Genomic DNA, 19,895 nt, shown 5'->3' on the forward strand with positions numbered 1-19,895 from the left:
ATATCCATTTACTCTTTGAACTATCAGGAATGCTTGAATATCTTTCTAGTAATTTAGGAATTGTTTTGGGGAAACACTAAAAATATGCATTTAAGTAACCACATAAACTCCCAGATAGAAATTAGCTCCTTCTTTTTTTTTTTCTTTTTTTGCCAGTGCAATTTATGTTGAGAAATGAACTAAGCTTCTTCCTCAACGTCACAGCTATAGATCAGCTAGAAGCTTGAAGGACTACTTAAATCCTGATAGGTGACACATTGATCTATAGCTTCAAGAACTCTGCCAAGAAAGGAAAGTCAACAAGATCTTCACCTGATTTATGTAGGCTGGAGCTTTCTTCTGTGACTTGCCTTGCCTTTAAAAGGTGATCTTATGGAGGCATAATTAAAACTTGATGATGTTATTAAATAATCATGATGATTTGTGTCCCTGTGTTGCAGCCATATGTATGGTTTTGTGTTGCTTACAAATGTGGCTGGTTCCCGCTTGTGAAAATGAAGGTTACAGTGTACTGGGCTTAAGGCCAGAAATTTTTCATGCAGCTCTTTTGTGAAAAGTCTCCAAATTATTCTAATGCTGGATCTCTGTTTCTGCTTACAATTAGTCAAACTGCAAGTTAGTGAAAAATCAAATCCCAAAAGTTTTGACAACTGAGCAGCCTCTAAATTTGCTCACTCTGTGGAGAGAGGCAGTACCCTGATGGCAGAGATGCTGACTTAGGGCTGGAGGCAGTGGATGAACACCACAAGTTGTGACTCAGTATTTACTCTGATCTGAAAACCACTGATAACTCAGTTTTGCCTTTTTCTTCATCCTCATCTTGCTTGAACAACAGAGAAAGAAAGTGTTGGGTCAAGGTTTCTTCCATTAGATGTTTAGAAACTGAGCAGAACATAGACCTGGCCTGCAGCCTATAGATATGCTCCAGTATAAAAATTGCTGATGTGCTTCATTTATGATGTTCCCATCAAATTAAATTACTTGGGCTAGAATTTTTGAGATATACAAAAAGCTGCCTTTGAAATCAATTATGGATGTTTTTCTCTACTATCTGGATGCTGGTGGGAATTTTGAAGAAGGTATGCATCGTTTGTCTTTTAATTTTTCTTAGGATTTGTTCTCCGCCTTAAGATTCCTTCTGCTTTCTGACAGGCCTAACATTCTCCATTTCTGTCAGTAGCAGTGATTTTTACTCTTTCATTTTTGGACTGAAAAGACATAAACCACAGTATGTTTAGTTAGAGAAAAGATGGGGGGACAGCACCACTGATTCTGCATGCAGAGTAGTCAGCATAGTAGATACAGTTTGAGTTTGATTATGATAAGAAGCATGAGTTAGAACTGATAATCAAGATCCTGAGAATCCCTAGCCTTTCCATTAATTCTGATTTATTGATTTTTACGAGTAGGAGTAGAGATAAGCTCTGGCTCGGAGGAGGACCAGAAAGGCCAGCGTGCACTGGGGTTATTGCCTTGTTTCACGCTGTGATTTATACAGTGGCAGTACAGGCTGCATTCTTCTGCTTGGTGTTATTTTATTTCTTCTCATCATTATAGTATTTCATGACTTAAAGACAAGTGCCCTCTGAGAATCTGTTCTGTTGTGTCTCTAACATTATTACAGGCTGATGGTCTGATTATTGGAAGTGCTGAGCCCTTGCAGCTCCTGCTGAATGAATGGAAACTGAAGGTGCTCTTACAATCATGCCTGAGGCATTTTGTCCTTTTAAAGAGATTGAGCCCTGCCTCATAAATATAGGTCTCTGCTTTGACTAATTCCCCCTTGTCAGCACATCCTTTTAAGTAAATTGAGTTTATTTGATTAGAATGAAACCTGTGCTCCAAAATTAACTCTCATCTTCACTATGTAGCTGAGGAATTGATTAGATCTTAGTAAATCTGGTGTTAAAATTAAGCTTCAAATGTACAATTAACTTCAGAGATTTGCTTTGTAATTGGAATATTGCATCTTGAGAAAGATCAGAAACCATATTTCTTGGAGGCTTCAGGTGACTGTAAGCACATTTGGTGTTCGTAGTAGCTACTAACAGGGCAGAGGTAACTAAACATGCTGAAGGGGTACTTTTGTGGCTAGAAGGAGGTACCAAGACCAAGAGCTTGAAGCTCGTACAAGGAGTCAGCCTACCTGTACCATTCACATTCTCTTCATTCTAATTTCTCTGGTTTCACTGAGAGAAAGGAAATATCATGTAGTGATGCAGCTTCAAGGAAAAGGGTATTTTATCCCAATGTTGAATACTGCTACCATTCTTGAAGAGGATTAAACGTACCTAAGCTAGAGCTGTTTGATCCTGAAGGAAGGGAAGATGCTGCTGTGTGGGTATATGAGTGACTACTGAAAAAGACCAGAAGAATACTGGATGCACAACTGAAAGATGAAACTGAGAGATTTGAGAACAGGGTACATGATGAACTGAGTCAATGTGACTGTTCTTTTTAAAGAAGGTAAATGTGCAGCCTGCTGAGGTGGCCTTCCAAGCCAGGGCAGGGTTTAAATATCCTCTTCTGTCCTTGGCTAAAGCCCCTTTTGTTCCCAGGTTCTCAGAGAGGCCCAGAGGTGTTGCTTCAGCTCTACCATTAGTTTTTGAAAATACATTCTTCACTCAAGGAGATTCACATCACTCTTATCAAACTAAACTCTTCCTTTCTTGAATCATCATTATAGTATTCTTTTATTTTGCCTTCCTTAAAGCCTGTATTTGATTTTTGTAAAGAATGTTTTGTGTGTGTGTGTGTTTTTTTTTTCTTTGCCCCATCTCAGATAAGGGACAGGTGACGCAGAGTCATAGAATGGCTTGGGTTGGAAGGAACCCCAAGGATCATCAAGCTCTGACCCCTCTGCCACAGGCAGGCCCGCCAACCTCCATATATAATACTAGACCAGGCTGCTCAGGGTCCCATCCAACCTGGCCTTGAACACCTCCAGGGACAGGGCATCCACAACCTCTCTGGGCAGCCTGTTCCAGCACCTCACCACTCTCTCAGCAAAGAACTTCCCCTGATATCCAACCTAAATCTTCCCTCCTTCAACTTAAAACCATTTCCCCTTGTCCTGCCATTATCTACCCTTTCAAAGAGTTGACTCCCCTCCTGCTTGTAGGCTCCCTTTAGGTACTGGAAGGCTGCAATGAGGTCACCCTGCAACCTTCTCTTCTCCAGGTTGAACATGCCCAGCTCCCTCAGCCTGTCTTCATGGGGGAGGTGCTCCAGCCCTCTGGTCATCTTTGTGGCCCTCCTCTGGACCCTCTCTAACAGCACCCTCTTTCTCGTATTGGGGGCCCCAGACTTGCATGCAGTACTCCAGATGGGGCCTCACGAGGGCAGAGTAGAGAGGGACAATCACCTCCCTTTCCCTGCTGGCCACCCCTCTTCTGATGGAGCCCAGGATGCCATTTGCTTTCTGAGCTGCAAGAACATACTACTGGGTCATGTTAAGTTTTTCATCCACCAGGACCCCCCAGGTCTTTCTCTGCGGGGCTACTCTCAAGGATTGCTCCTCCCAATCTGTATATATGCCTGGGATTCTAACAGCCCAGGTGCAAAACTTTGCACTTTGCTGTGTTGAACCTCATTAGATTCACCCAGGCCCACCTTTCGAGTCTGTTCAGGTCCGTCTGAATGGCATCCCTTCCTTCCATTGTGTCAGCTGCACCACTCAGCTTGGTGTCATCAGCAAACTTGCTGAGGGTGCGCTCAATTCCATCACTGATGTCACTGATGATGTTAAAGAGCACCGGTCCCAAGACCCCTGGGGGACACCGCTCGTTACTGGCCTCCACCTGGGCATAGAACCATTGATCACCACCCTTTGTCTGTGGCCTTTCAGCCAATTCCTTATCCACCAGGTGGTCCACCCATCAAATCCACATCTCTCCAGTTTGGAGATAAGGATGTGGTGGGGCACCATGTCGAAGGCCTTGCACAAGTCCAGGTAAATGACATAAGTCGCCTTCCATTTGTCCACCAATGCCGTCACTCCATCATAGAAGGCCACCAGATTGGTTAGGCATGACCTTCCACTGGTGAAGCCGTGCTGGTTGTCTCAGATCACACGCTCATTTCTCATGTGATCTAGCATGTTATCCAAGAGGACATAAGATCAATTTGTTTCCAGTTATTTTCAAAGAACAAATTTAATTGGTTATATTTTCATCTATATGTCTGTCTAGATTTCTCTGTTTACCTCTGGGGTTTGTCCATATACAATATAGTAGCTCATCAGCTGTGTCAGGAGAGCTTCATATTTCAGTACATTGATCTAATATTATTTGATCATAACAACCCCAGGCAATGCTACAGGCTTGGAGCAGAGTGGCTTGAAGACTGTGTGGAAGAAATGGACCTGGAGGTGTTGGCTGACACAGCGAAACATGAGCCAGCAGTGTGCCCAGTTGGCCAAGAAGGCCAGTGGTATCCTGGCTTTTATCAGAAACAATGTAGCCAGCAGGAGCAGGGAAGTGATCTTCTCCCTGTACTCAGCTCTGGTGAGGATGTACCTCGAGTACTGTGTTCAGCTTTGGGCCCCTCAGTACACAAAGACATTGATGCTCTGGAGTATGTCCAGAGAGGGGCAACAAAGCTAATGAAGGATCTGGAGTGCAAGTCTTATGAGGAGCAGTTGAGGGAACTGGAATTGTTTAGTCTGGAGAAGAGGAGGCTCAGGGGAGACCTTTTTGCTCTCTACAACTACCTGAAAGGAGGTTGTGGCAAGATGGCAGTTGGCTTCTTCTCCTAAGTAACTAGTGATAAGACGAGAGGTAACAGTGTCAAGTTCAAGTTGGATATTAGGAAACATTTTCTCTCTGAAAGATTGGTGAGGCATTGGAATGGGCTGCCCAGGGAGGTGATTGAGTCACCATCCCTGGAGGTGTTCGAGAGACATTTAGATGTTGTATTAAGGGATATGGTTTAGTGGGGAGATGTTGGTGGTTGGTGGACGATTGGACTAGATGATGTTGGAGGTTTTTTCCAACGCTGGTGATTCTGTTTTGTGACTCGTTGTGTTTAGTGTTTGTTTCTCAGCTGACAATACAGTACACACTGTTAGCAGTTGAAAGGTTGTTTTGTTGAGGGGACTTGTGTTTCTGCCTGTGTCTTCCTCTGTCCCAAGAATGACAAAAACTTAGTACAGGTAAGGTACCCATTGCGAGAATATTCTGGCGAACAGGTCATTGCTTCCTCTTGCTCTTACAGATAGTCTCATGCAGAGAGGTACTGTGTTTCATTGACTTTAAAACTGTAAACTAATGCTAGATTTTCAGGATAATGTTTTGTCAACCTTTGCTACTAGAACTAGGATTCCTGTCAATTATGGTTTGTGACTGGATGTACTATATGCGTGTTTGGGGGGATTTTTGTTGTTGTTTTTATTTTTTTTTTTTACTCATGCCTTTAAATATTTTTCTCCACTACTCCTTGCTTTTCTCTTTTTAGCCAGTGAGACGTGCAACGATTTCCATCCCATGTTCTTCACACATGACAGATCATTTGAGGAGTTCTTCTGTATCTGCATTCAGCTCTTGAACAAGACATGGAAGGAAATGAGGGCAACTTCGGAGGACTTCAATAAGGCAAGAAAAGGAGTGGGGAGGGAATAAGTGGGCAGAATGGTGAAACAAGGCCATTCTTCCCTAGAGGTACAGAGATTTACTTCTGCTGAGTACTCTGGGGTGTCTTCTGTTCAGATTCTTTGCACATCAGAGGGGCAGCATTTAGAAATCAGCAGTTGGGAATGGGAGGTGTAAGAGAGGTTCATAGACCTTTTTCAATCATCTTTAACTGCACACTGAAAATAAAAACCTGGCTTGAGGCGAAATTGTGCCTTTTTATGTTAGCAATATTATGCTCAAGTGCTGCAGCCTCTAATGTTGTAAATAATGCAAAGAGAGTGCTGCAGTGATAATTCTGTGCATCCCTTTCATTTCGTACAAGCACTAAAGTGGTAAAATATTCAAGAGGGGTCGCAATCCTGACAAAGTGCTGTGTAGTCTGGCCAGCTGAAACAAAACAGAGCAAATAACTATTGTTATTGCACCCTTTTCAATGTAAGAGAAATCTGAAAGTTTCAACCAATCTTGTGACTGACAACAAAGCTGTTGAGAACAGGGCTGTGTGTCTTTGTGGGCCCTAGGCATCCTGGTTCAACTGTGTAACATTACAAGAGGCTGAACAGTATCTTTGGCATTTTGCAAGTAGGACAAAATTGTGCATATGTGACCTGCTTGCATCTTTATCATCTTTGGGATCCTTCAACTGAATCTTGAGCTTCTACCTGAGACCAGATGTTGATTGTAGGTATATTGCTTGAGAATGGAAAGTGAGACTGCAGCATTGTGTCATCGTCTCCCAAAGAAGTTCTCTGTTATCACCAGATGTGAATGTTATGTGTGAGGGAGTAAGGATGATCATGCTTAACTTCTAACTGTAACTGCTCTTAATGAAGTGATCTAAATGTCCATTTTCCTCTGCAGACGGAAAGTAAATCCTTAGGACACAGTGTGAAATAACCTTTGTTGATTTCTTCTTGGTAAGATACTTGTAGTTAACAGCAATACCTGAATTCTGGTAAAAAGACTAAGTGAAGTCCAAAATGCTGGCTCTTGGGTCAGGATAACCTAGAGGCTTGTTCTTGTGTGGAACTTCTGACACACTTCTCTTTCCAAATGGTACAGAACTGCAGAGAGAGTAATAGCAAGATAATCTACTGACGAGCATAGAAGACAAAAATTAAGGACTTAAAAGTAATAACTTTTTTTAATAGACTGCTTCGTAATATATGATTGTTCTAAACAAGTATGTTAATAACTGCCTATTGCTTGTAGGCCTTCTTTCTCAGGAGAAGAAGGATTTGTGTATATAACTTTCCACAACTTTAGTTGGAATATTATTAGTAATCCTAGGGAATTCTGGTAAAAGTGGGCCTATTTCTGACAACAGCCAGGATCATTCTAAGAGGAAATACAGAAATTTGCTTGTTAGACTTCAGAACTTTGGAAGATCAGGTAGTTTCTTCTCAGATCTGATAAGTGAGTTAGTTGTGTTTTTATGTTACTGAAAGTCTCGTGACTTTACCCAGAAGTTCTTCCAGAATGTGCAGGCTGGAAGTAGATTCTGCTGCCTGTCTGATCGAGGACATAGGCATCCATTAACTACATGAAATAATGTGTGCTCTTGCAGCCCAGAAGGCCAACAGTATCCTGGGCTTTATCAAAAGATGAGTGGCCAGCGGAGTGAGAAAGGTGATTGTTCCTCTGTACTCTACCCTCATGAGGCCCCATACGGAGTACTGCATCCAGGTCTGGGGTCTCCAGCTCAGGAAAGATTGGAGCTTTAAGAGAGGGTTCAGAGGAGGGCCGTGATCAGAGAGCTGAAGCACCTTTCCGCGTGAAGACAGGCTGAAGGAGCTTGGCTTGTTTATCTTGGAGAAGAGAAGGCTCTGGGAAGACCTCATTATGGTCTTCCAGTATTTAAATGGAGATTATAAACTGGAGTGAAATCAACTTTTTACATGGGTAGATTGTGATAGGAAAAGGAGAAATGGTTTTAAACTAAAGGAGGAGGAATTTAGATTAGATGTCAGGGAAGTTTTTCCCTGAGAGAGTGGTGAGGTGCTGGCACAGGCTGCCCAGAGAGATTGTGGAAGCCCTATCCCTGCAGGTGTTCAAGGCCAGGCTATATGGGGCCCTGAGCAACCTGATCTAGGGCTTGATCTAGTGGTTGGCAACCTTGCTCACAGCAGGGCGGTTGGTACTAGATGATCTTTGAGGTCCCTTCTAACCCAAGCCATTCTGTGATTTTCTGAAATGTGAGAGCTGTGATTTATGCTTGAAAGACCCATCCAGGATCTCTGCTTGCTGAAATCATTCTTGGTTTTGTAACCCTTTTCATTAAGGGGAGGGAATGCTAAACTCATATGATTTTCATTTCTAGCAGTTCAGTTATGTTCTGCTTATCTAAATCTTTTCTCCTAGTCACAAGATTTTTCTCCTCTTAGCCACTTCAGATGACGTATAGTGGTGATGCGCATTACTCAGCTGATAACTGTCTTAAAGGGATCTGTGAGTAAGGTAAACTATGTTGTCATATGGGCTTGTGAAGCACTTCTGGGTTTGTGGAGGGTGAGATGTTATATAGTGGTACCCAAAGTTTACTCACCTTGGTGCCTGACAGCTGCTAGTGCTGATGACTTTACCAAACCAAACAACATTGTTTTTAATCATTACCTGGCAAGCAGCTTTGGTGATCTTGGCATGTTAATATTCTTTTTTCATCCTTTCTATGTGCTGAGTACCTGTTTTTTATAGAATGTGTTTTGCAAACTTGGCAAGCAAAAGCTGTGTAGACCCAGGGAGCATTCAGCCTACCCTTTCAGGAGTGAATGAGAGTAAAGCAGAGACCTTACAAGATGCAGTAACTTAACTGATGGTGAAGAATTCTCTTTTCTCCTATCGTTGTATTACTGTTTTTCAGATTCAGTAACTTGACTGTCTTGGTAATGTGCGGAACATCACTTGGCCAAAGTCTGCTATCTACCTGAGTGATGGGATCATTTGTTTTGTTCCTTCTTCCCTTTCTACTCCAAAATAGCCAAAACAAAATTGGAAGCTCTTGGTATATTGTGTGGTAACTCTTCATTGAGACCTGGAGATTCCATTAAGAAGCTCATGTACTTGCTTTAATCTTTAATCATAATTGAAGAGAAGGAGCTTTATTAGTTGAATTTTAAACTTTTGATTAATCACAATAGATCACATAAGAGAGGTGATAGGAAGTCTGCATGCAAATATTAAGATTTATTTCTTCGTGTCCTGCATTGAAGAGTTACAGGTGCTTGAAAGAAGTGATCTAATACTTCTCCACAGGTTAGAATCATAGAGTCGTTTGGGTTGGAAGGGACTGTTAGAGATCAGCTATTCCAACTGCCGAGCAATGAACAGGAGCATCTACATCTCAGTCAGATTTCTCAGAGCCCGGTCCAGTCTGACTTTGAATGTCTCCAGGGATGGGGTATCCACCACATCTCTGGCAACCTATTTCAGTGCTTCAGTGTCCTTATCATGAAGAAAACCTTTTCCCCTATATCCAGTCTAAACCTCCCTTCTTTCAGTTTGAAACCTTGTCCTGTCGCAACAGACTGTGTAAAGAGTTTGTTCCCTTCTTTCTTATAGCCCCCTTTTAGATACTGAAAGGCCACTATTATGTCACCTTGAAGCCTTCTCTTCTCCAGGCGGAACAGCCCCAGCTCTCAGCCTGTCCTTGTAGGGGAATTGTCCATCCTTTTAATCATTTTTATGGCCCTCCTCTGGATGCACTCCAACAGGTCCATGTTTCTCCTGTGCTGAGGATGCAGTACTCCAGGTAAAGTCTCACCAGCACAGAGCAGAGGGGCAGGATCACCTCCCTCTCCCTGCTGGCCACACTTCTTTTGATGCAGCCCGGCATATGGTTGGTTTCCTGGGCTGAGGGCACATTGCTGTCTCATGCCCAGCTCACCATCCACCAGTACCCCAAAGTCCTTTTCAGCAGAAAGGTGCTCTATCCTTTCATCCCCCATTGATATTGTGTATTGATAGTGGAGGTTGCCACAATCCAGGTGCAAGACCTTTCACTTGGATTTGTTGAACCTCATGAAATTCACCTGGACCCACTGGTTGAGCCTGTCTGGGTCTCTCTGGATGGCATCCCATCCCTCCCAACCACACCACACAGCTTGGTGTCATCTGCAAACTCATTCCCCTTGTTGATGCCAGTGATGAAGATATTAAAGAACATTAGTCCCAGTACTGACACCTGAGGGGCACCACTTATTACTGGTCTCCATCTGGACACTGAGCCATTGACCACCATTCTCTGGATACGATCTTGCAACCAGTTCCTCGTCCATTTGATGTCTTCCCATCAAATCCATATCTTTCCAATTTGGAGTGAAAGATGTTATGAGGCACTGTGTCAAAGGCCTTACTGAAGTCCAGATAGATGACATCAGTGTCTCTTCCCTTGTCCATTCATGAAGTTATGCCATCAGAGAAGGCCACTACATGGTTCAGGCAGGACCTGCCCTTGGTGAAGCTATTCTCATTGTCCCATAACACTTCCCTGTCTTCTGTGTGCCTTAGCATAGGTTCCAGGAGTATCTGTTCCATGATATTCCTTGGCACAGACGCCAACGGATTGGTAGTTCCCTGGGTCATCCTTTCTACCCTTCTTAAAAATGGGTGTCGTGTTGCCTTTTTTCCAGTCACCAGGGACTTCACCTGGCTGCCGTGAATTTTCAAATGTCGTTGAGAGTGGCTTGGCCAATTCCCATAGGACTGTGGGATGCATCTCATTGCAACCTATAGAATTACAGATGTTTGGGTTTCTCAGGTGATCATGAACCTGATCTTTGCTTGCAGGTTTCAGAGCTTATTCAAAGATTAAGACTTTTTTTTGACAATAATATCGCATACTACACCTCCATGGTTCCACAGTCCATCTTGTAGAAATTTCATATAGGTTTGTTCATTTTTTTAAAACTTAGAAAATAAATAAAATGGCACTTTATTCATAGTTGGAAGAATGTGATGGTGTTTTAGTGAGACATTTATGGTCTCATGCTTTGTGTCTCTGATTCTCGATCATTAAAACAGACGCTTTTTTGTCGGGCTCAACCGTTGCATTAGCAAAGCTCCTTGGATCTCTATGGTGATAGTATGATACTGTCAGACCTAAAACCTTTTTTAAAGTCTCTCAGTATACTACTGGATGTCTGAATAGAATAATTCAATCAGGAAGCTAAACATATATTTTGCTTTTGTAATATTTTAAGACATGCATAATTCATGTCTGGTGAGTTTTCTAGAGAAATTAAGATACAATGGGATAGACAGACATGCAAGTGGCAACGATTCCATTTGAAACCTTTTTGTTTTTCTTTGAACCTACAGATGATCAAAGGACACTTCACAAGCTCTATCCTCCACAGTCATTTGTGAGCAGGCAGCATAGTTTATGATTTCGAAAATATAAAACTTGGAGACAAGATTATATAATTCTACATGTTTTATTGCAGAAAACGTGTAGTGCTTTTGGAGACAGTGCTGACTGTAAGAAAGCTGAACTGATTTATCTTGTACTCCAGCATCTAGAATCCTTCATCACCAGCCTGCCAATTTAGATAGGTGACCATCAGTCAATTTTTCTTCCTGTAGAGGCCAGGTGTATTCTGCTTGGCCTGCTCAGGGTAACCAGGCTCTGCTGTCACACAAGCTATGATGTACTTAAGTTGGCCAGTTGTAATTTTAACATGATAGTCAGTGGAATATTTGGTACCGGTCCCACTGTAAAATTGCCCCTATGGGACCAAATTGAAGTATACTCCTAAAGGAAAACTGTATTGATCTCCACTAGTTATACTTAGATGAATGCCCCTGTGTTGCCCTAATGAGAGTTTACTTAGAGAAAGATATCCTGTGTTAGTGATCTTCTTGTAAAATACATCTCTTTATTGTGAGACAAGGAGACTGCAAATAGGAGAAGCAGGGGATATGATTATCCTCTCACCTCTGTTCTCCAAAGATTTTTCTGCTGCTTTTTATGAATTTGAAATTTACATGCTGATAGGAAGAAAGGTATCTTGTCTTGTTAGACCTGCAGAACAATGTGAGATCTGCTAATTCTCTGCCTAGTGCCATCTTAAGAACAAAACAAACAAACAAACAAAAAACAAGGAAAATAAGGGTAAAAATTACTGACTCCAGCCCCAGTACGTAAGAAAAAATTAATTACTTGATTCAGCAACCAAGGTTTTGAATCAGTTTTGTAGTGAATGAACATAATGATAGCTATTTTTATTAGTCCTTAGGATAGTTTTAGGTTTTCAGGTAGCAGGAAAATCACTAGTCATAACAAGACACAGATTATCTTCTCAACAGAACTTGAGCTGAGCTAACTAAAAAACTTGGTGTACAGTGCTTGAAATCAAAATCTACTGCACTCACTGAAACTATAGGTTTAGGGAATGGAAAAGCAAAGGAAGGTCAGCTAATGGTGCCACTGACGCATTTTCCTCATTACTGAGAATTCAATTTATTTTGCCCTTTGGACATATGTTTGAGATCACTGAAGTATAAAATACCAATTTTAAAATGTTCTATGAAAATGTATTTTGTATTGGTGTAGCACCTCCAAAAATCTCAGTTTTCAGCATCTTGGCATAGCTGGCCCTAGTCCCACACCAGCAGACCTGCATACCCTGGAGTAGTTGTGCTTATAGTATAGAATCACAGAATAGCTGCATTAAGAAAGTGGTGACCAGTAGGGAGAGGGAGGTGATTGTCCCCCTCTACTCGGCTCTTGTGAGGCCCCATCTGGAGTACTGCGTCCAGGCCTGGGGGCCTCAGCACAAGAAAGACGTGGAGCTCTTGGAATGAGTTCAGAGAAGGGCCACCAAGATGATCAGAGGGCTGGAGCACCTCTCCTATGAGGAAAGGTTGAGGGAACTGGGCTTGTTTAGTTTGGAGAAGAGAAGGCTCTGGGGAGACCTCGTTGTGGCCTTCTCACACTTGAAGGGGGCATATAAACAGGAGGGGGAACGACTGTTTGCATGGGTTGATAGTGGTAGGACGAGGGGGAATGGTTTTAAACTAAGACAGAGTAGATTTAGGTTAGATATTAGGAGGAAGTTTTTCACTCAGAGGGTGATGAGGTGCTGGAACAAGTTGCCCAGAGAGGTTGTGGATGCCCCATCCCTGGAGGCATTCAAGGCCAGACTGGATGTGGCTCTGTGCAGCCTGGTCTAGTGGTTGGTGACCCTGCCCATGGCAGGGGGTTTGAAACTCGATGATCTTTGAGGTCCTTTTCAACCCAGGCTATTCTATGACTCTATGATCACAGAATCATTTAAGATGGAACAGATCTTTAAATGTCATTTAGTCCAGCTCCCCTGCAATGAACAGAGACACCTACAGCTACATCAGGTTGCTCAGAGCCCTGTCCAACCTGACCTTGAATGTCTCCAGGGACAGGGGCATCCATTACCTCTCTAAGCAACCTGTTCCAGGGTTTCTACCTTTATCATAAAAAAAAAAAAAAGAATTGTTATATCCAGTCTAAATCTCCCTTCTTTTAGTTTGAAAGCAACAATGATTATGTTCTTACAGCAGCAGCTGGCTGTGTATCTGGCCATGTCAGTGACAAGCCAAACCTTGGCGCTGAGTCTGTGCAGATGAGGGGCCTACTTTGCAAGAGGATGATATATGGCTCTGATGGGTATAAAGAGGAAAGCACTGTGTTGTGCAGTAATCAGTATAGCAGATATTGTTCACAGTGGCAGCAGATGCAAACAATAAATGCCCTACGTGAGTCCTGTAATTAAATACCAAAGCAAACAGTGAGGCACTTGATAACCACAGAAAATGTTTATTGCTCATGCTCAGACCCTGTGAACATTTTTCCTTGCTCCGTGACAAGATAACAGAAAAGGTAACCAAGCATAACATAAAAATGAGAAATACCATTTCTTTCCTGGATGGTTCAGAAATGCTGCACCACAGGTTTCTCAGCTTCTTAGTGTAGTGAAGACAGCTGTAGAATGAATCACTGTGTAAGGCTGGAGTCAGAGTGTGACCGAATCTTCACGGGCAGGATTTTAAGGAGGGGAACTGTGAAAGTAGTGTTTTGTGTGGAAACAAGTGTGGTGGGCCCATGTCACCCCGAAGTAGTACGAGCTGGCCGCGGGGAAGCAGATGCCTGAGGGATGGGTTTGGAAAAGTTTGGGACAGCAACACAAGGCTACCGTGGTAGAGGAGCTGTCTCCTGCCTTGCTGGGGTTCCTGAAAACAGGGGACACTCCAGGGGCAGAATGTGCATGGATCCTGTTGAAAATGCCCCCCAGCTGCCATTTTGTTCCAGTTTTTTGTGCCATGGCAGCTCCGTGAGCTCTGCCTTGCAGCAGCCTGACAGGGGAAGCAGGTCTCCTCCTGTACTTGGGTGATCTCCTCCAGCAGCAGTTACAGCATCTCACAGTTTTCTCCTTGATAACACCACTTTACAGGAGGCAAAGGCATGCATAGCCCAAGTGTCTTGACAGTGGAACAGCAGCAGGGCCAAAAGCAGCAACAGGGATTCTGTCCAGCTGCTCCAGGCTCCTCCATCAGCCACGCTGCAGCTCTATCCTCACAGAAGTGCTTGAGCCTGTCTGGCCCTGCTGTCCCAGCCCTGCGCAGGGATGCGTGGAGGACAGTGCTGAAGGGAAGAACAATTTTCTTAAAGAGGAGAGAAAAATCATGTAAAATGAACCAACTTGCAAGGCAAATCCTTTGGTCATTCTGTGAGCCTGTCTGCCACTTGCTTTTCCTTTTAATTATTAAGGAGAGGAGAGGGTGGTAAATAGCTCTTCCACAGATGTTCTCCAAAGCGTGTGTTGTTTTCTTATCAGTGTCTCACTAGTCTGGAGCAGATGCATTTAAATTCATTTGAGAGTGCTATTGGAAGAGTTCTCTTTGTGTTTTACCTGTGGGAAAGACTGGGCCAGTGGAATGATTATACCTCTCTGTTAGCTTTATTGCACCTTCCCTTGGCGGTGCTTTGTTTATATCAGACAGGGATACTGGAAATAAATTATTCTCACACAGAGTGAATTCAGTATTCCCCAGGCTTAGGGAGATTAGCACAAATTAAATTCCACATTTTCACACCTGAAACCATTAGCATTTTATTAACTTTTATTGGAAGCAGATCATTGCTATAAATATATTATGTCATTAATTGTATAATGTATGAATTCATCAAAAATTTTTAGAGCACTTAACAGTTTGAAAGTCTGCTGCATATCTTGTACAGAAAATGTGACTTTTTAATTGAAAAAAAATCACCCTTTAAGTACCAAGGAAATCCCCTAGCAAGGGTAACGGAGGACAGGATGGTTGTCAGATCTATTCTATTAGTAATCATTTGCTTAAGATGGGTGTGGTTTAAGCAGGGCAGTTTAATACATTGTAGGGAGAGCCTTTTTAAGATCTTTCCCTAGCGTTTGGTCAGTGTTTTCTTTGTGCTTCTTGTGGCCTGGATATTGCAAGTTTATTTCTTCATCAGCTGTTAATTTGGGAATGGCACTGTTTTGACTTCTTCATCTCTGTGCATTTATCCACACCTGTCAGATCTCCAAATGTGTCCCACTGTGTTTGTCAAAGCAAGTTTATTGCTCATCTGCTGCTTCTGGCTGCAGGAGCCGGAGGAGAGGTGTTTAAGACTCTGATGATGCAACTTTCCATTTACTGAAGGATCGATCTGTAAAAATCAGCTGTAAGTTTAAATATTCATACCCCAAAGGTTCAGACTATCAAACTCATAGGGACTGAACAAGCATGTTGCATTTTTAAATGTAGTCAGTAGCCTCTTTTTGAGAATTTTTCTATGTTCACTGGCATTGTCAAGAATGCAAATACATTTTTAAAATATTAGAGGTAATTCGTGAAATATAAATTCTTATGCTGGATAATGAAACAGAAGGGAGAGATGTTCTTGCCCTTTCTCTGCACTTCATAGGTTTTCTAGTTTAAAGATTTTTTTTCTTTAAAAATAGTATATTCATTACTTCCTGTCTTTTCCAGAAGGCTTTGGAAGTCTGTAGTAGCGGGGTCGCATCTTGTTGTTATTGTAGCTGAACTAGCCTTCTCCAGTGATCACGTATGCAATGATTTCAAGGAGGTCACAGGCTTAAAAGGAAAAGCATTTTAAGACTGAAATTCTACCCATTTGTGTTCCAGTATGAGTACATTAAAAAAGAGATGGATTCTTCAGCAAAGAAGAATGTCTGAGCAAAGCATCTCTTATTATTTGGAGAAGTTTTTTTTATTGTTTTGTTGTTGTTGTTAATTTCTTAATTAAAAAAAAAAGACTATTTTAATGAACTCCATTCCTTGATCAAAAATTTGTTCGACTTATCTATTCCCTCTTGATGAAAGTCGTTCGTGGTTTCAGCAATGTAATCTCTTATTTGTGAAAACCTCTCCTTCATTGGCAGAGTGGATTTTATCCCACTGCTTTCTAATGAAGTCTGTGAGTTACTGTAGAACACACACAGATCTCCTTAACACCCTGTAGATGGCAATTTTTAAAACTGTTGGTACTTCAGATTTTCAAAGTGTTCTTCATTTTCATCTCTGTGGGTGCTGATCAAGCCAATAAACATCTTAGCCTTCAAAAAGATGGTTGAGTGGTGAGCCTGATAACCAGAGGAGAAATGCTGGGCGCAAGTTATGTGTGCTGACACCTTCTTTGTGCTCTGCAAAAACGTTTTCCACTGGGAAAGAATTCCCCTCGTGTATGCAGGGTATATTAGTCGCTAAGAGGAATGATAGAACTTAACTGGAACTGTCATGAAAGCAGCATATTTTGTGATACTGCCCCTGTCATTCTTGAGTGTGAGTAATAATCAGATCCTAGGAACCACTCTTTTCTCTGTGTTTTTATTTCTTCTTTCTAGGATATGTTTTTGTAGTACAGTTAAATCAGAAGTGCACGGCATATGGCTTTTTGCTGCATGAATTGCTGCTGATGTGAATGTCAGTGGGCATATAATACCAGATTTTCATTTTGTGAATCACAATGCATGGAATTTAGCCCAAGAGCTCCCTAGACTATAGACCTTATTATAGGCAAATAAAAAAGAGAAGGAGGGGGGGTGGTGGTGTCTCAGAGATTTTGTTTCAGTTGAAATGAGGTTATCGTGATGAACGATGTGGCTGACAATGAGATTTTTATAGCTTCTGTTAGAGTAGCAGAAGAGCTCATGTTATTGCAGGTTCACTTTAAGCAATTGTAATCTGAATAGCATGGTTGTTGAAACGAGCAGGAAAAATCTTTCATACATGTCTCATAAGCAAAGCCGGGGCTTTTTGTTGATCTTGTCTCATCTGTCCTTATACAAATGTCCTTTGTTCTTTGGAATGTACGTCTCACATATTGTCTTGGTGGAATACGTCAGTCACTACTAAAAAGGCATCTGCCAATCAGTCTGCTGCATGTCTCTATTTTTAGCAGATGAGGTAACTGGCCGGCATCTGACAAAACGCTCCTGTTACCCGATGTACCAGCGTGAGCCGAGAGCGAGTGGCTCGGTTGCAGCAAGGGCATGCAAGAGGGAGGGCTGAGGACAGAGGCAGTGAGTGGGGGGAGATGGGTTCGGGTAGGCCCTACCCACCCTACCCCTACCCCCTGCCCTTCTCCCCTTATCAGCCCTGTATGCACCCACACACAAGGCCATCGGAAGAACTTGACTCTTGGCTTTCCTTAGGCTACCTGAGGTGCTGGCAGCCAGTGAATATGCAACCAAGTTCATCCTGCATGGGCTGCGCAAAGCCCAGCAGAGGTGGGAGTGTTTATCTGCATGGATAAGCCACCCTAACACAAGATCCCCTGCAGCTTTATAGAGCAAACACGTTACTGTGTCTGATCACAGCATCAGTAGAGAGGCCTGGAAAACCTTTCTGGAAGTGTTAGGTTTTGCCCCACAGAGTTTTTGGGCTTGAGATTCTTAGGAATGGTAGTGAAACTAAGAGTAAGCTTGGGTTCTGACACTCATCCATCAGGACCAAAATAAGGGAGAGTGACAGGTGTCCCTTTTAAGGCTATATGACCTGTCTTTCTTTGCCCTTTCACGCTGTCAGTCTGAATAGCCACTTGGGAAATGCTGTGCATTTACTGATGACTTAAGGAGAATTTATTGACAGACCCTCCTCCCATTTTCTCAAAGTTACCATTACATGTTGGCTCTGGCAAGCACATAAACAGGGTCCCTAGAAAGGCATGTAACTGTTGAGGAGTATCAAATTAGAAGCTGAGTGCAGGAAGGGAGAGAGATTTGATACGTATGTATATTAACCCAAACACCAGAGGCACAGGTGAAGGGACAAATAGCAAACTCTGTGTCAGAATTGTTGAAAAAGACACTAGTGCAGCTGACTGAAGGTCTCGCTATGTCAGTTGGAGATATTAATGCCTTGACCATGAAAGTAAAATGCTTGAGAACCATCCTTGCGTCAAGAATGTCGAGTCTGCATCTGGAAGAATGGAAGCATCAGGGGAAATAGCTTCCACACATGCTTTGAATTTTATGCTAATTTTTTCTCTCTGGAGATGTATCTTCAGATTTCAAGCATCAGTTTTCTGTCTCAGAGAAACTGGCTGATCTTTATTGTGTTGCTGATATAAGAACCTCAGCAGCAAGAGCTTAAGAAACGCGATTGTATCTATTTTGCTTGAATAGTAAAGGCTGCTTGGACCTTTTTGTTTTACTTACCCAAGAATCCAAAGGAAACTGCAGATCTCATCATATCATTGTTATACTGTCAGCCTTTACAAAGGCGACTGATCATCCTTTCATATTGAAAATAACATCTCAAAAGTCACCAAGCAGGAAAATGGAACATACCTATTTTTGCAAAATCAGATGTGTAAGATGAAGGAAGTAATCATATAGCTGTCAAGATTTTCGTATTCCTTCCAAGTAGTCTTTTCTATGTAAGCTAGGGATTTAGTAGTTGCTAAACGGCTGTTTTCTTCCTGGTGATTTATATATATGTATATTTTTTAATCTAAATTTGCCTGATTGTCATGTAACTGATACTTACTCTGCATTTTAAGACCTGCATCTGTTTTTATTTTTGTTAAAAGCACATTTATAAACTAGTGACCATATGTTTTTTGACTTTTTTGGAGGAGATGGAAGGAAGCATGTAGAAATCTTATCGGACTTCTCTCTTAGTCAAGCTTCCTTCTGCCTTTCCCTGTTCAGTATTCTGGCCTCCAACAGGATTTATTCCCCCAGACTTTCCTTCTGCCTGTTCCCTTTCCTTGAAAGCAATGGCCTGGCTCATAACGCTGCTTCCACCCTTCTTGACATAAGGAGGGTGTTAATGACTTTTCTCACTTTCTGTGGATGAGGTACCTGCTGACTACTTTGCACTGTCACAACTCCTGTCAGGAGACCAGAAAAGACTTTTGGAGGTTGTAGAATATTGGAAATCTGTTTTTGAAGCTGGGATAGTGTTTACTGGCAGCTATTTTCAGCAGTGGTAGAAATCTGAAGGATAGTGTTGAAATCTTGAAGTCAAAATTGCATGCAAAGAAGTATTTCTTATTCCTGTAGATGTAGTTATCTGAACAAACAAGTTTTCACTCACAAGTAACTGCATAAGCACAACATTTTAATAGCAGTGATAGAGATATTCATTTATCCGGCATAATTTAACTTACAGTGGACTGTAAGGTTTAATTTTCTTTGAGAAAAGAGCTATCTGTGAATCTGGGAGATAAACCTTAGGTAGAAAACGTTGTATGTGTGCAGCCTGCGAATGGCTTCAGAAACATACACGGCTTAAATGGCCCTTCAGCATCTGCAATCTTAAGGGTACCACCTAAAGGAACAATCTTTAAACTAGTGACTCTAATTAGGAAGAAAAGAAGGACAATCTCCATAAACTTATTTAGTTTTGCATGAGTTGAGTGTTTTTTTTTTTATTGGCTTGTTGCTTTTAAGCTCCAGAGAACAGAATGTTTCATAGCTGCTCAATTTGCTTCAGTTATTATCATTTGAAAGAATTTGATGATTCTAATTTCCTTCTCTACGCTTCTTGATTTTAGTACTAGAGTAACACTTCAGTATCTAGTATTGATTTTTACCATGACTAGGGCTTTGATATTAATTTCTGCACCACAGCAAGCTGAGGATACATGATTGCCAATGCAAACTGAGGGCCCAGACTAATTTCATGTTTTGTTAATATAATTGTAGGTCTTTGCTGGTAGGATGGTCCCTGTTTTGATGAGTATTGCGCACTTGTGTGCTGTGGACTATCTGCATGCTAGATTGCATTAGCTAATGCATAGCTAGC

At 42.0% G+C, this 19,895-nt stretch overlaps 1 protein-coding gene across 8 annotated transcripts in view; it reads left to right on the forward strand.

Moving 5' to 3' along the window:
• Positions 1–19,895, forward strand: part of ELMO1 (engulfment and cell motility 1) — a 302,503-nt gene that overhangs the window by 193,298 nt on the left and 89,310 nt on the right. For all 8 annotated transcript variants that reach the window (XM_021385868.1, XM_021385867.1, XM_021385872.1 and 5 more), the window contains one exon: positions 5,455–5,591. In XM_021385868.1, coding sequence (XP_021241543.1) covers positions 5,455–5,591 — 137 coding nt within the window. The remainder of the gene's footprint in view (positions 1–5,454; positions 5,592–19,895) is intronic.

Source organism: Numida meleagris, chromosome 2 (genome assembly GCF_002078875.1).
Source record: "Numida meleagris isolate 19003 breed g44 Domestic line chromosome 2, NumMel1.0, whole genome shotgun sequence".
In the NCBI taxonomy this organism is placed as follows: domain Eukaryota; kingdom Metazoa; phylum Chordata; class Aves; order Galliformes; family Numididae; genus Numida; species Numida meleagris.